General features: G+C 37.1%; 2 protein-coding genes across 2 annotated transcripts in view; one reads left to right on the forward strand and one right to left on the reverse strand.

Annotated features, from left to right (window-relative positions):
* Nucleotides 1-15,112, reverse strand: part of CTNNA1 (catenin alpha 1) — a 76,163-nt gene that overhangs the window by 31,734 nt on the left and 29,317 nt on the right. Inside the window, exons 8-9 of the mRNA XM_032212858.1 lie at nt 4,596-4,676; nt 3,204-3,356 (exon numbers count right to left, since the gene is read on the reverse strand). Of these exons, the coding sequence (XP_032068749.1) occupies nt 3,204-3,356; nt 4,596-4,676 (234 nt within the window). The remainder of the gene's footprint in view (nt 1-3,203; nt 3,357-4,595; nt 4,677-15,112) is intronic.
* On the forward strand, nt 12,154-14,007 carry LRRTM2 (leucine rich repeat transmembrane neuronal 2). Its single transcript, XM_032212859.1, has 2 exons — nt 12,154-12,183; nt 12,889-14,007. The coding sequence occupies exons 1-2, from the start codon at nt 12,154-12,156 to the stop codon at nt 14,005-14,007; spliced, it is 1,149 nt and encodes a 382-aa protein (XP_032068750.1).

Raw genomic sequence — 15,112 nt, forward strand, 5'->3', positions numbered from 1 at the left:
CACAACCAGCGAACTAAATGAAGTTGAAGCTATGCTGAAGGACGCTAGCCAGATGAATACCTGGCAGGCAGAAATCCCCCCCCCCCCCCGCTATTTTCCTCTCCAAAAACTAAGGTGCGTCTTATACGCCGAAAAATATGGTATCTCCCCTATATGGGTTGGGAAGTTGTTTTATTTTATAAAAACAAACATAAAAGTGATAGGAGTTCCCTACATTTTATTCTATTGCTATTTTTATAATTGTACACACAGTACAAAGACAAGTGGGAGAAATAAAACTGGATGGAGGAAAGGAAGAGTTAACTGGACCAAGAAAGACTGGAAAGAAAAGCCTTGTTTTAGGGTTCTAAGAGTTAAAGCCACCAGCATCTCCCAGGCTCCAGCTAATTATCAGGCTTCTCTTTTCAAAGCATCATTCACAGCTCCTCCAGATTCACAGGTTTTGAAAAAGGAGCAAACTAACTTCCTAATCTGAAAAGATATTACACGTCTCCCGATTCCAGCCCACATCCTTCCTCCTTGAAAAAAAAGAATAGGAGAAAATACAGTTTGTTACTTTGAAATGTCTAGAAAGTTTTACATTTTTATTCACTACTAGCTGATAACCCGGCGTTCTTTATAGGGGGAAAATGTCCGGACCAAACATAATTTCTAATGTTGGATTTTTCCTACTTACCAGAGGGGGCCCATTTGTGGAGTACTGTGAAGCTGTTACCATGACAACTCCACTGAGCTGTACAACAGAAGCCATTTTACGGCAGTACCGAAGCCATTTTAAGGCACAGCAGGCTGTATCTTAACAGAACAACCTCCCCTCCCGAATGGTTTTAGGGGTGTCTTACCCCCACAGTATTTCTTTCCAAAGAGTAAGTCATCTGTGTACCAAGTTTGGTTGAAACTGCTTGAGGCATTCCAGAGCTATGCTGGAACACATACACACACGTTTTATGTATGTATGCATGCATGAAATTCTACTTTGGAGTCTGAAACTAAGGTGATGGAAACTTGCTCCTTTCAGCGGAGGCATAAATTTTTGGCAGGTTTGCTCTTCTGAGCTCTGACTGAATAGTTAGGCTTCTAGAATAAGCACCACCAAAATATGGTTCCATCCAGTGGAGTTCATCAGAATAGTGAAGAACCTGACAACAAGCATTTGCTCAGGAAATACAGCATTAATATTTCATGTGATCAAAGTCCAAGAAGTGATACTGGTTTGCCTACAAACTATAGATAAAGCATTGTTTATGACTGACGGTCAACACTTCAATAAAAAAAAAATAAGTACTGTAAGTAATGTCACATTTTAATATGGAAGTGATAATGAAAACAGCAAAGATTGATTTTATTGGCTTGGCAGCACCAGATACCTGTTCCTCTGGTGGGAGCTGAATCTCCCTCTAGCTATGTTTTTTTTAAAGCAGCTGCCACTCTGTCTCTGCACTTGTCTATTTCCATTCATCCTTTAGTTGAAAGTTTTTCACCTTCCTAAGCATTATATATCGTTCAGTTTTGGGATGATAAACTTCATGAAGATATGGTTGTTTTGTCCCTTGATACAAATATGTAAATAAGATAAAGAACCAAAGCATGTACCAAAGGAAGGCAAAAGGTAGAACAGGATTTACTAAATCACAAAGAATTTATTATTAATCTACTTATTTCTGATCTGTCATAAATCATATTGCTAAGATGAAGAAAACTGAGGTAGGGGATTAAGAAGAGATTTCTGTACATGAAAAGACTCTATTTTCCTTAATCTCCGGTACTAAAAATAAGTTTCTGGGCTCAAATACTAAAGTCTAATTTTGTGTTTTCTGTCAAGCACTGACTGATGGATTTTAAGGTTCTCGTAAAAGTAAATAAGAAAGTCATTTGCCATCAGTCTGCATTCTGTCTATCCTGTCATGCACTGTTTTATGAACTAGGAAGGAACATTTATAGAAATCAACGACTAAAACGTTTTTTCATGGTCGGGAAGAGAGAGATATGTACTTTTATGAGAACTCGCCTAATCCAGAAATAATTAATAACTTGGAATAGGGAAATGCTTCTTATAGTGCAGACAAGGCAAATTAAATTTCAATATAATTCTCTAATAAAGCTTTTTGTTAAATTTGTAATTATCCTCTCAGAATCTGTCCATTACATTTTAAGAGGCATGGATGGCCTCAGGCTGACTATTGCTGCTACCAATAGTCTGATGAACAAGTTTTCTATTTACTTTCATCTTCCCAGATAAAATAGTAACGAATGGATAAGTATAAGTGCTTTTGTCTAAAATATTTTGTGCCAATTTGAGCTAATGTGTTGGGTAATCTAGAATGTGATCCAGTCCAAGTACAGATAAAGTCTTTACGTTTTGCTTTGAAATTAATTAACAACTACAAAGGAATAATGAATTAGGGTGAAGTGCAAATACATTTTAAGTCTAAGAAAATGTATTATGCTTAGCTATTTCAGTAAGCAAGTGGATTTGGGGTTTTTGTTTGGATTGGGGGGGGGGGGTAGGATTATATTTCCAAGGTATAATACATTCTATTCCCAATGGGCTATAAAAATTAATTGTCAAAAAGGGCTACTAGAGCATTAAGCATTCTAAACCCATCAGGTTGATATTTGTAAAGATGTAACTCATAGTTATTGGCTATCCTTTGTAGAAAAAGCTAGAGTGAAAAAAACTTTTATGTTGCTTATAGAACACTTACAGTAAATGACTTTTCTCAAGGACTGGATTTTCAGTTACTGTCATCTTTAAACTTTTAGGCTAAGATAAACAAGTCAAGCTCATAATCTTCATGCATGTTTGCTTATTTGAGAAATGATGAATTAACAATTTTTTCATCATCTTAAGCTGTTTTGAACACTTAGCAGTCATTTCTAAATTCATAGATTTGTTCAGAGTTGTTATTTACTTTAAAACCCTATACTGAAATTACATGAGTGCTTACACTTTAAAAGAGAGATAACTATTCTATTATAAATATTCATAACTGTCTTTTTAGCTGCGCCCTATATAAACTACATATTTTTCTCAGTGCTTCAGATAATGTATTTCAAAATTCTTTCCACAGCATAGAAATAAACTTGAGATAATTTAATGAAAGAATTTTGCAAAGGGGCTCAGGATAAAATAATACTTCAAAGAAGGCATAATCTATTTCCCACAATGCCCGTGTGGCATCCAGATTTAATTATCACAGTACCTCAATCAGCTTGTTGGCATGTTCACGGAAAACCTGTGCATATTCCTTAACTTCTTTCTCATTCCCATTTTTAGCAGCTTCAATCAAAACAAGGAGTGGCACATTTGTTTCCAGAAAAGAATCTGAAACATGGTCCATAACTGCTTTACGGAGCTAAGGAGAGAAATCAAAACAAAATTAAGTTGTTGAACAAGGTAAAATTCTATTTTCAACTTCTGCATTACTAAATGCAGATCCTGCATTTTCTTCATTTTACCAGTGATCCTTCTATTAAACATATGTGGCCTTTCATTGTGAAGAATTATTTCAATGTAGGTAGGATTTTGTTTTTGAAAACTCAAAAAATTACTTGCTTAATTACTTTCGGAATAGACCTAGGTCAAAACACAGGTTCAGCTTCCGTTTTGGTGAGATCAAGGACAAAGATATAAAACTGCTTTAACTAATGACTCTAATGATTTAAAAAAAAACTAATGTTTGGGTTTTTTTTGGTAAGAGAGAGTTCATTCACTGTTATAGTAGGGAATGGTAATCTATACTAATCCCTAAAGCATCTGTCCACGGCTGAACAAGTGACCAAGAATGTCTAGCCATTATTCACTGCCTAGTGATCTGTATTATACACATCTGATATCACTGAAGAGTTTCTATTCTAGATGACCATTTCCTTGATAGTTGTGCATTAATGTTTTCTGAGGTGAGGAAAGAAAGCGTCTAATGACTTGACTTGATGGAAGGTTGACTCAGTCTTCCATCCTTGGTAAAATGAGGACCCAGACTGTTGGGAGCAATATGCAGACTCTGTAAAACTGCTTAGAAAGGGCTGTAAAAGCACTAGGAAGTGGTATATAAGTCTAAGTACTATTGCTATACTCTCATCTCACAATAATCCACATAAGGACTGCTGCTAACAGTTGTGGAGAAAAGTCCTAGGTTCTCCTGCCCAGCTTATGGCTAATATGTCTGGGGTGTACAGGGAAGGTCCAGATTTATTGGCAGCATTGGCTTTCCCAATTGGATCCTGTCACTGGGCTGAGAGGAAGAGGAAAAAAAAATATTATACTCATGAATGTGATAGAATGAAGAAAGCATCATACTCTAGACCAGTGGTTCCCAAACTTGGCAACTTTAAGACTTGTGGACTTCAACTCCCAGAATTCTCCAGCTAGCTCTTCTGGCTGGAGAACTCTGGGAGTTGAAGTCCACAAGTCTTAAAGTTGCCAAGTTTGGGAACCACTGCTTTAGACTTAAGGTTAGCTTGCCCAGTTTTAATACAATCCAAGCATTTAGTTGTCTATAATTGACAGATCAGGAAAAAAAATTGCTAGAATAAATGATATGCTATGTAAATAGCAGACTACATGAGTATTTAATACATATTTAATACTATACCTGTCTACGCAAATCCCTTGTCTTTTTTGTCATTTTGTCTATTGCCGAGTTGAGGGCATCGCTTCTTTCTTTGCGTCCAGCCTAGAAAATCAAATAAAGCAGCATTAAATTATTTTAATTATACAATAGCTCAAGTCTAAATTCCATTGACTTTTCCACACATTCAGCATCAATGGCAAACTGAAATCAGCAGAGGTCTTATATATCAAAACAGTAGTATATAGGAAGTGTTTCTGGACAGATCTAGAAACTAGAATACACAATTTGTACCATATATCTGATATTGCACATAGTTTGGATTTTATATTTGGCTTCCTTAATTGCACTTTATAGGTTTATTAAGAATGGATTGTAACAATGTTCCTAACCAGCTGTCTGAGTCAATTGCTTTACTGTATTCATTTTGCACCACACCCAGGAAGCTGCTATACAGTCAATTTGTGGAACAGTATCATGGTTAGATTCAGACTAAAGAATGAGTCTGGTTTATTAGTGAAAAGAAATGTTGCCATCAGTCATGATGGGTCCTTGAAGATGTCCTATTTGCCTAATGCATATGATGGACAAATTTCAACACTTTAAAATATGCACAACTATGTAGTATAGGACCCATGGAAGAGATTAATTCTCAGACACAATCCTTTAATGTAGTTGAAACTATAATGTTTCCTATTATAACACATCTTAGAAGATACACTTTAGGGAGATGTCATTTTTTAAGTATCTTCAGAATATAGCAATAATGCTTTGTTATATTTATTTTATTTATATATTTAGCACAGATAATGTGTAAAATCACTGCTGCAGGGTGTGCACATAATGGTACAAAGTATACAATTACGTTCAACAATTTTTGTTGAGTATGCTTAGAACTGCACATTTAGTTCCTGTAGATTTCTAGATTTGCTAGGTGTAGTGGACTCACCAGTAACATAGAGGGAGATGTTAAGAAGAGGCTAAGCTTAGAATTCCTGCACCGCCCCTCCCACCAAAAAATAAAATAAAATAAAAATAGTCCCTGAAGCCTTTTGACTGATCCGAAGAGAAAATGCAATCAAGTCAGGTGAGATTCTTGTAAGATAGGTGACTAACAACAAAACCTCTGTGTGAGACTACCCACATACGATTCTGGTTATTTGTGCCTGATACTAAAGGTGGCTTGTACATTTCACTCTGACATAACATGGTTGTTTAGTTTCAGCACAATTAACCATTATGGGCTATTCAATAAACTGTAGTTAAACAAGGCATAACTTAGAACAATATATGAATCCAGATGCAAAATTAGTTGAATTAAAAGAAACCTGAATGAAGCTGAACCTCTTAATTACATGGACAGATTGTTATAACTCCCAGGAAAACTGATAATCTTGCTTGATTAAATAGCCCTTGGGGATCTTTTTCTGATTGGTTCCACCTGTTTAGAAGTGGTCATCTCTTACAGAAAACGAGTCATCACTGCTTTTACTTAATTTAGCAACTGTTTCTGTCCCCCGTTATTCCTTAAGCTCCTTGTGGCTAACAGCTCATGTGTCAGGTTTACAAATTTGGCATCTGTCTATAACATGACAACCTTTGTTACATTATGACAGTGTAGAGAAGGACTTGCATGAACCTAAGATTCTGTGTCCACATACATGAGTGCAAAAAGTCAAGTGAAATGGAAGGTATCATATTTCTCAAGAAAAAGGTTTAGTACTAGTAAAACACAAGGCCCCTTTTTGTACAGGTGGCAGTATTGTACTAGAAAAACATCTGTTGAATTTCACTAACTAAGCAAGCAGGCTATGCCTATGCTAGGATATAAGGCTGGTTATTTTTATTTAAAATATTTTCAAAAGAAAACATGACAAACATTAGTATCTGAGAGCTTGTAAGTAAAAAGGCAGGATAAAAATAAACTAACATGGATAGCAACATTTTCCAGGAAATAAAACATTCCGCTACAACAGAAGATGCAAAGAATAATATGTTAAGTACAGTAACTCTAGCCAAACCAGATTATGTTAAAACGAAAACATGCATGTGGCAAAGAAATTACATCCAATGCAAGTACAAAGTTGTAGGTTTGGTATCAAGTCTGTTTTGTCATACCCTTTACAGGTATTTCCAATTCCTATGGATAATGTGATTGGGAAGCTGCAGCTATGACAGGCAACAAGGAATAGAATTATGCTGCCATGATACATTGTGCAAATATTTTATAAAGGGATCCCCCTTAGAAATTCAAACTTAATCCTCATCAATCTGAATGCTAGATTGCCTGGATATCCTATGATAAGCAAGCTTGGTTTTTAATCTAAGGCAAACGACATTACTGTATTTCTAACCCAGGGTTTCCGAAATAGGCATACTCTAGCTGACTCCATGTTTTTCTGCTTAAGAGTTATTGACTATGTGTCACAAACAATAAATTGTGCTTTGAAAGGATTGAATCTCATAAAATGAAGACAAATTCCAATAGCTGGATTCAAACCAATGATCTGCTTCCAAAAAGTCTATACACCTCTTTGTTTATAATACAATAATTCATGTATTATAAGTGAAAGTTTAGACTAGTAGTAGAAGTGGAACTATGTTTGAGCTAAGATTTAAACTTATATCATTATATAGTAAGATGTTTTTATTGTATGACATTGACTTATAATATATATTTTAATGATGTGCACAGTGTCAGGTGGGTAGTCTAGAAATATAATAAACAAATGAACATACAAATGGAGGAACCATTTCTGTTTTTACGCATGTTCCTTTTGAATATAGTATCAATGCAGTGGTGGGTCCTGGATCCTCCACACAAACGCATGCGGTGTGAGCACACACACACTCATGTATCTTACCATCTTGCGATGCCTCTGCGACGCTCCTGCTGCTCGGTGGAGCGTCGCGAAGGTGCTATACGTGTGCGTGGAAGCGCCGAAAACTTTAAAGACAGGTAAGGAGCGCGGGTGGGCGGGCCCTCCGGAGCAACATACCAGAATGGTACCCGGTGCTCTGAGCAGGCTCCGGTATGCCCGTACCAGGGAGTACCGCCTGCAACCCACCACTGTATCAATATATAATAATTCTTCTGCTCGTACATATGATTTTACCTAAGAGAAACTACAGTACTATCCATTTTGGACAAAGTTTCTTGGAATTCTAATGTCTATTGTTTAAAATTGGAAGCGAAATGACTTGGCTTTTATCTTGCAAATCATTTATAATCTGAATTCCCAGGCCTACAAATGCTAGCTATATGCAATATTAACCTCATTTTCTTTAGTTATTCATTACTATCGTTTTGTTGAAGTATTTCTCTTTAAACTTCACTTTAAGATTTTCCCTTCTTTTGTTGCCTTTGCAAATACATGGCATAGTTATTTCTACTTTTGCCTTCCTTTAACTCTTCTAAGATCTGACCAGTTAACTAACAGCAGCCAAATGGCCTACTCCACTATCATAAGGGCATCAGGAAACTGCAAGAAAAAATTATGAGAGATTTCCACATCATCAAATATACTCTCAATAATCTAAACTGTTCAATTCAATTACATAAAAAGACAGCAAAACTGGGAGGAAAATAAATGACTTTCTATTACTATCTTTATTTAACAATGATTCCCTTAATTAAAGCGAAGATGAGTTTTTCTTTCATAAATAGTACTGTAGACACTATTTAAATAGGATAGACACTTCTGTCCCATATTCTCTCTCTCCCTCCCTCCCCCCCGTCTCTTTCTCTCCCTCTCACACACACACTATACAGCTCTGTGTGGCAGAAAGGGTGATCACTACTTATCGTCTTCTGGCTTGGAGATACTCATTTTTTACAAATGGAGGGCCAATAGTTTTCTTTTTTCAGTTATCTTGTCCCCTCTCCCCCAGTTTGTTCCCTTTTTCTTTTTTCATTCCAAATATGACTATCCCTTTTTCATACCCTTTCTCCATTCCGCTTTTCTTTTCTTTTTGCTGTTCAGCTGGAATGAAGATGTGTGCATGCACTTGCATCTTTATGCAAAAAGAATACTTTGTGTGCGCATACACAGAGAGAATCAATAAAAAAAATTGGAGTGCCTTAATTTACATACAACTAGTGATTCATTCAGTTTTAGCTTTTATCCTTTTAAGATTGTGGTTTCTGGCAAGTATCTGTAAACCAGACTAGAAATATGTCATAGATCCTTTGGAAGGGGAAAAACCCTCCAGGACCGGATTCAGCAGAAGATGGTATACTTAAGTCTGATATAGTAAAAATGTATGCATTAAATATAATAACTGAGCATGGTCATAGTTTTTTTCATCTCTTTATTTCTTGGATATTGTCTAAAATTTAGGGTCTCTTCCTTATGTGTATCTCAAATATCTGGAAATGACTATGCACGATTTAAAAATATGAGTTCCATATAAAATAAAAAGGACTTAGGTAAGATAGTGGCGAGTTTAGTACTTTAAGACAGCCATGCACAGCATGGAGCTGCCTTTCAGTAGGTATTTTGGAAGTCTGGCATCTTCAATTTCAAAACCACACCTCTGTGAACACATTTTCCTTCCCAATCAAAAAGTTCAGCAGAATGTTGGATCTGATTTGGAAGTTGCAAAGTGAAGCCTCTTGGAAGTTTCTTTATGACAGAACCAGACATAAAAGGTCCACATCCCCGTTTTTGATATAGAATAGGAACTGACTTCTTCAGATAGAGACCAGCTCAAACTCCACCTTTTTTCAAGAAAGGAGGTACTCTGTCTTATTTTGTCAGGTCTGCTAACTACCAATCACTACTTCAAGTCAGAATTGAATTGAATTGATTATGTTTCTATGGCGCCCAATCCCGAAGGACTCCGGGCGGCTTACAGAATAAAAAAGAAATTAAAAGAACTTAAAAACAATAGGACACACAAAGTTAAAAAAGAACGCAACAAACACCAATCAGAAGGCCTGCTGGAAAAGCCAGGTTTTAATGGCTTTGCGAAAGGCCATGAGAGTGGGGATGGCCCGGATCTCTGGGGGAAGCTCATTCCATATGGCCGGAGCGGCAACAGAGAAGGCCCTACTCCTAGGCGCCGCCATTGTCCTGCTGAAGGCACCCGGAGAAGGCCCATCCTGTGTGATCTTATTGGTCTAAGGGAGGTATGTGGCAGGAGACGGTCTCGTAGGTACCCAGGTCCTAGGCCATGTAATAACCAGCACCTTGAATCGTGTTCGGAGACCAATGGGCAGCCAGTGCAGCTCGCGGAGGATAGGTGTGACGTGGGTGTACCTTGGCACACCCAGTATTGCTCGCGCAGCTGCATTCTGGACTAGTTGCAGTCTCCGAATACTTTTCAGGGGCAGCCCCAAGTAGAGCGTGTTACAGTGATCCAGTCTTGAGATGACGAGGGCATGAGTGACTGTCTGAAGTGCCTCCCGGTCCAAATAGGGCCGCAACTGGTGCACCAGGTGAACCTGGGCAAAGGCCCCCCTGGTCACAGCCGACAGATGGTGTTCCAAGGTCAGCTGCGGGTCCAGGAGGACCCCCAAATTGCTCTCTGAGGCGGGCAAGTTTTCTCCCCCCAGGATTAAGGACGGACTAGATGGACTGTCCTTAGGGGGCAACATCCACAGCCATTCAGTCTTGTCAGGATTGAGTGCGAGTTTGTTCACTCCCATCCAGACCCTAACAGCTTCCAGGCACTGGCACATCACTTCCACCGCTTCACTGAGTTGGCACGGGGCGGACAGATACAGCTGAGTATTGTCCGCATACTGATGGTATTTAATCCCGTGCCGGCGGATGATCTCGCCCAGTCGCTTCATGTAGATGTTAAATAGTGAGAGCCCGTTTGGACTTTGTGTGCTTCCTTGGTTGCTGTTGAACAGCTTCCATCATTGTAACTGTGGGTAGACAAGCACAGTTTTTGGCTTGGCTAATGAGATCTGGTAAAAACTTCCCCCACCCCACCAGCCAAATCTAAAGATTCAGATTTAATAGTATTTTTTTTCTGAAAAGTATTGAATACTGCATATTCAAAATTCTAAAAACAGTAACTGAAAATTCTTGATATACTATCTGCCATAAATATGTGATCAAGAATTCTGCAAGTGTTAGGTGAAAAGGAAGTAATTTCCGTGAGAAAAATAGGTGTAGAAAAAATAGCAGTTACTTACACTGCTAAATCATAAATATGGTTTTAACATCATGCATGCATGGATGCATATATGCATATATACATACATATGCATACACTCACACACCAACATAAAACAATTACAGGTTACTTTACAAGTTAAAAAATTACAGCAGTGACAGAATCATATTCAAAATATAAAGTGTGAGGTTAGGTCCTATTAGCATTAATTCTTATTAATGGAGAATTATGTTTTAATGTTGCCAAATATGGATAAAACTATATTACCATTTCCAAATAAAATATTTACTAGGTTATTCACATTATTTGAACTGATAACTGCAAAGCCAAGCATGCAGTTAAATACTACCGCCTCTGGCTCACTCCTCAGTTCAATTTAAGAAGTAAAAGAGCTACATATTTAATAATTAAAGATGGTAATGTCCTGTACATTTTCAGGGACTCAAGTCATTTAGAATGGGATCAACATATGTATTGAGCACGTATACATGTTTCTAAATTCTGTCTGAACTACCCAGATAAAGAATCATCAAAGCCCAGTGCAATTGATTTTTACACACAATTTTACAATTTTTAAAATCTTATCTTTTTAATATAAGCGATGCATTTATAAATATATTCCCTTAAAAAAACTTTATAAATGAATGCTACCAATTTTTAAAGTGCTATATCATGTGCGAGTTTTTCCTGTTAAGTTGTTTTGGGGACTGTGTGTGTGTGTGTGTGTGTGTGTGTGTGTATGTGTGTGTGTAATGCTCTTATGTACCATTTTTACAGTTTTCATACAGAATACCAACACAAAGATTAAATCACAAAAATCAAAACCTGTACAGTTTAAGATTGTAGTAATAAGCATGTAATCTACCAGACAGACTCTTGCAAAATCATTCCTATCTCCTGGATATCAGCTGAAGAATTCTTACTTTTTTTCCTCTTAGTGGTAGTCTAATCTCACAATTGAGAGTTTGCACTATAGTGCCTTAAACTGCAAAAGCTTCTGGAAAACCCAAACAAAAAGGAACGTCACAGGGTGACGTCAGCCTATATACAGTTGTGTGGTAGCAGCACATAAGCAAATGCGTTCTGTACCTTAGCCCTGAAAGCTTTTCAGCAAATGCATTCAAGCGACTACAGAGGCTTCTCTCAGTGATAAGCTACCCATCTGCCATCAACAAGTTAAGAGTAAAAAAGCCATAGCTGTGGAAAGCGTTTGCAATTAAGCAGCTGTCCAGTTTAAGAAAACCTGCCAATCAACTCAGCACTGATTCAGGAATTAACAGATCTGCTACTGGAAATCAAGGTCATGAATTCAAAGGAATATATTGGAAATGGGATGTGAAGCCTTTTTATTTACTACAAAATCAAAGAAGAGTAGAGAGAGTAAATGATTTAAAAGCTGTCAACGTTAGAGCTTTTTACAGACTCACGGTGTTGAGTCTAAAACTACGACTGAATGCAACCTCCAACGTACTCAAAAGAATGGGTAAGTTTGCATTATTTGACTTGTTTTATAATGTGCAGTTAATCTAGCTTTTGAAATGTACGTTTAGGAAGCAGTACTTTTTTTAAGACTGAGAAACTGCTTATCATTAATTTCAGTAACTTAGATATCTCTACCAAGAATTTTTTTAAAATAAGAATTAAAGCTCCAAAACATTTTAATGCATGCCATTATTTGCAGCAATCTTTCTCCTCTTGTTCTAAGCATACATCTGATAAGAATATCCTATTTTGTTGTTTCTCTGAATTATATTCTGCAGGCTTACATTTCAAGTGGCCATTAGGGGCTCCTATGCTGGCAGCAGTATATGCAATGAGTATTGTTTTTAAAATGCTGCCTGCCTTGGGCACGGCTTGTCCACCAAAATGCCGTTGTGAGAAGCTGCTCTTTTACTGTGACTCTCAGGGGTTTCACTCAGTGCCAAACACCACTGACAAGGGCTGTCTAGGTTTGTCATTGAGGCACAATTTCATTATGGAACTTGAAGGGGATCAGTTTGCAAGCTTCAGTCAACTTACCTGGCTTCATTTAGACCATAATCAAATTGATACAGTAAGAGAAGATGCTTTTCAAGGACTATATAAACTCAAGGAATTAATTTTAAGTTCAAACAAAATATCTTATTTACCAAACACAACTTTCAGCCAGCTGCTTAACCTGCAACATTTGGATCTCTCTTTCAATCAATTATCTGCTTTGAATCCTGAATTGTTGTATGGCCTTCGTAAACTGCAAACCCTGAGTTTACGTTCCAATTCTCTGAGGACTATTCCAGTCCGCCTGTTTTCAGATTGTCGTAGTTTGGATTTTTTGGATCTGAGCACAAATCGCTTGCGAAGTTTGGCGCGCAATGGATTTGCAGGATTAACCAAACTAAGGGAGCTTCACCTAGAGCACAACCAGCTGACAAAGATTAACTTTGCTCACTTCCTTCGGCTAAGCAACCTGCACATGCTCTTCTTACAGGGGAATAAAATTAGCAACCTGACCTGCGGGATGGAATGGACCTGGAGCACTTTAGAAAAGCTAGATTTGTCTGGAAATGATATCAAAGCCATCGATACGACAGTTTTTGAAATAATGCCTAATCTTAAAATTCTCCTAATGGATAACAACAAACTAACCACTCTGGAGTCCAAGGTTTTATATTCACTTAAAACCCTAACGACTGTGGGTCTCTCCAGCAACCCCTGGGAATGCAGCCCCAAAATATGTGCACTAGCTACATGGCTCAGTGGCTTCCAAGGTCGGTGGGAATACTCCATCCTTTGTCATACCCCAAACCATACCCAGGGAGAGGATATTCTGGATGCAGTTTATGGTTTTCAGCTTTGCTGGAATTTATCAACTGTTGTTACACCCATTGCTACAACTCACAGAGCTCCAACAACTGAATATACAAAGCGAATAAGCTCCTCAAATTTCCATGTGGGAGATAAAGAAATTTCAACCACCACAGGCATACCCTTTACCACAGAAGAGCAGATGCCTGAACCAAACAATGTCATCTTCACCCAGCAGGTAATTACAGGAACAATGGCTTTATTATTTTCTTTCTTTTTTATCATTTTTGTAGTGTTCATCTCCAGGAAGTGCTGTCCTCCCACATTAAGAAAAATTAGGCAGTGTTCAATGATTCAAAGCCACAGGCAACTACGATCTCAAACACGGCTGCATATGTCAAATATGTCAGACCAAGGACCATATAATGAATATGAACCTGCCCATGAAGGACCTTTCATCATCATTAATGGCTATGGACAATGCAAATGTCAGCAGTTACCCTATAAAGAATGTGAAGTGTAATATCTACAGGTAATCAAAGAACACAAAGGAGATAAACTTATTTTAAATTGCAGGGATCTGATACATTTTTAAAAAACTCAAATACTGAGAAAGCCTAGATTTTTCTAAGCAACTTGTTTTGAGTGATGCAGTAGTATTTCAGGGTGTTTTTTTTTTTAAATAAACCCACAATATTTTCAGTGTTTAAATAACAGTGTTGGCATTACATTTGCATTCCTGATGTTTGGAATCTAAATATGCTCAGCCCAAAATATGTATATTGTTTCATGTTATGTAATTATATGTGTATTTTTTTATTTTTTTACTCCCAAGACTCCAGATATAATTTAGAAAAATAATTTGGATGAAAATATTGTTGGGTATCTATTTAATGGACTTAAGGGTGGGGGGAATATTTTACCAAATGATGCATTGTAATTACAAAATTTTACCAACATTTCAGCCAGTTCAGTGTTTCATGAAGTACATACTAGCCAAAAACACACACACAAAAAGATAATTTCCTTGTTCTGTCTTGTGATCAAAGGTGCAGAAAAGAGATTTTCCAGTCTACTACAGCATGGAATTTTAGTACTATTTTAACTCCATAGTAAGAATTCAGAATTTTAAATGTGTTGCAATTTCAGAATATAGCTACTGCCACTTCTGAATAAAGATCACATTCATTACTTCAGAATATTAATCTGCTACAGCTATTCAGTAGCATTTAGTGTGGTTTCCAAATATTACATGAGCTTCAACTTTTGTGAAATCTGTCCTGACTTTAATGGGATACATTTCATACCAAGGAGCAACATATAAAGAAATGAACATTAAGGATTTTTTTTAAGCAAAAAAGCCCTCTTTCTTTTCTTCAACATGTCTAACTGACTACTTAATACCGGAACACTATTTTATATATTCATTACTATTCCTCTGGCATCGAATTATTCTCACAGAATGAACTCTCAATTACCATTGTTAATTCCAACACTGGATAATTGAAACACCAATCCAATATTCAAGGAGAGGGCTCTACTGATTACAATATAATTAATTAATTTAATTACACTTGTGGAAAGAGTAAGAACTTTTAAAACTCAGATTGCTATTTTTTGTGGAGAAA

Source organism: Thamnophis elegans, chromosome 3 (assembly GCF_009769535.1).
Source record: "Thamnophis elegans isolate rThaEle1 chromosome 3, rThaEle1.pri, whole genome shotgun sequence".
NCBI classification, from domain to species: Eukaryota; Metazoa; Chordata; class Lepidosauria; order Squamata; family Colubridae; genus Thamnophis; species Thamnophis elegans.

Bases quoted from the DNA above. Each gene is read 5' to 3' on its own strand.
- LRRTM2 (XM_032212859.1), top strand. From the start codon at position 12,154: ATGCAACCTCCAACGTACTCAAAAGAATGG. The intron at 12,184-12,888 runs GTAAGTTTGCAT...TCTTTCAATCAA, and splicing joins CAACGTACTCAAAAGAATGG to TTATCTGCTTTGAATCCTGA.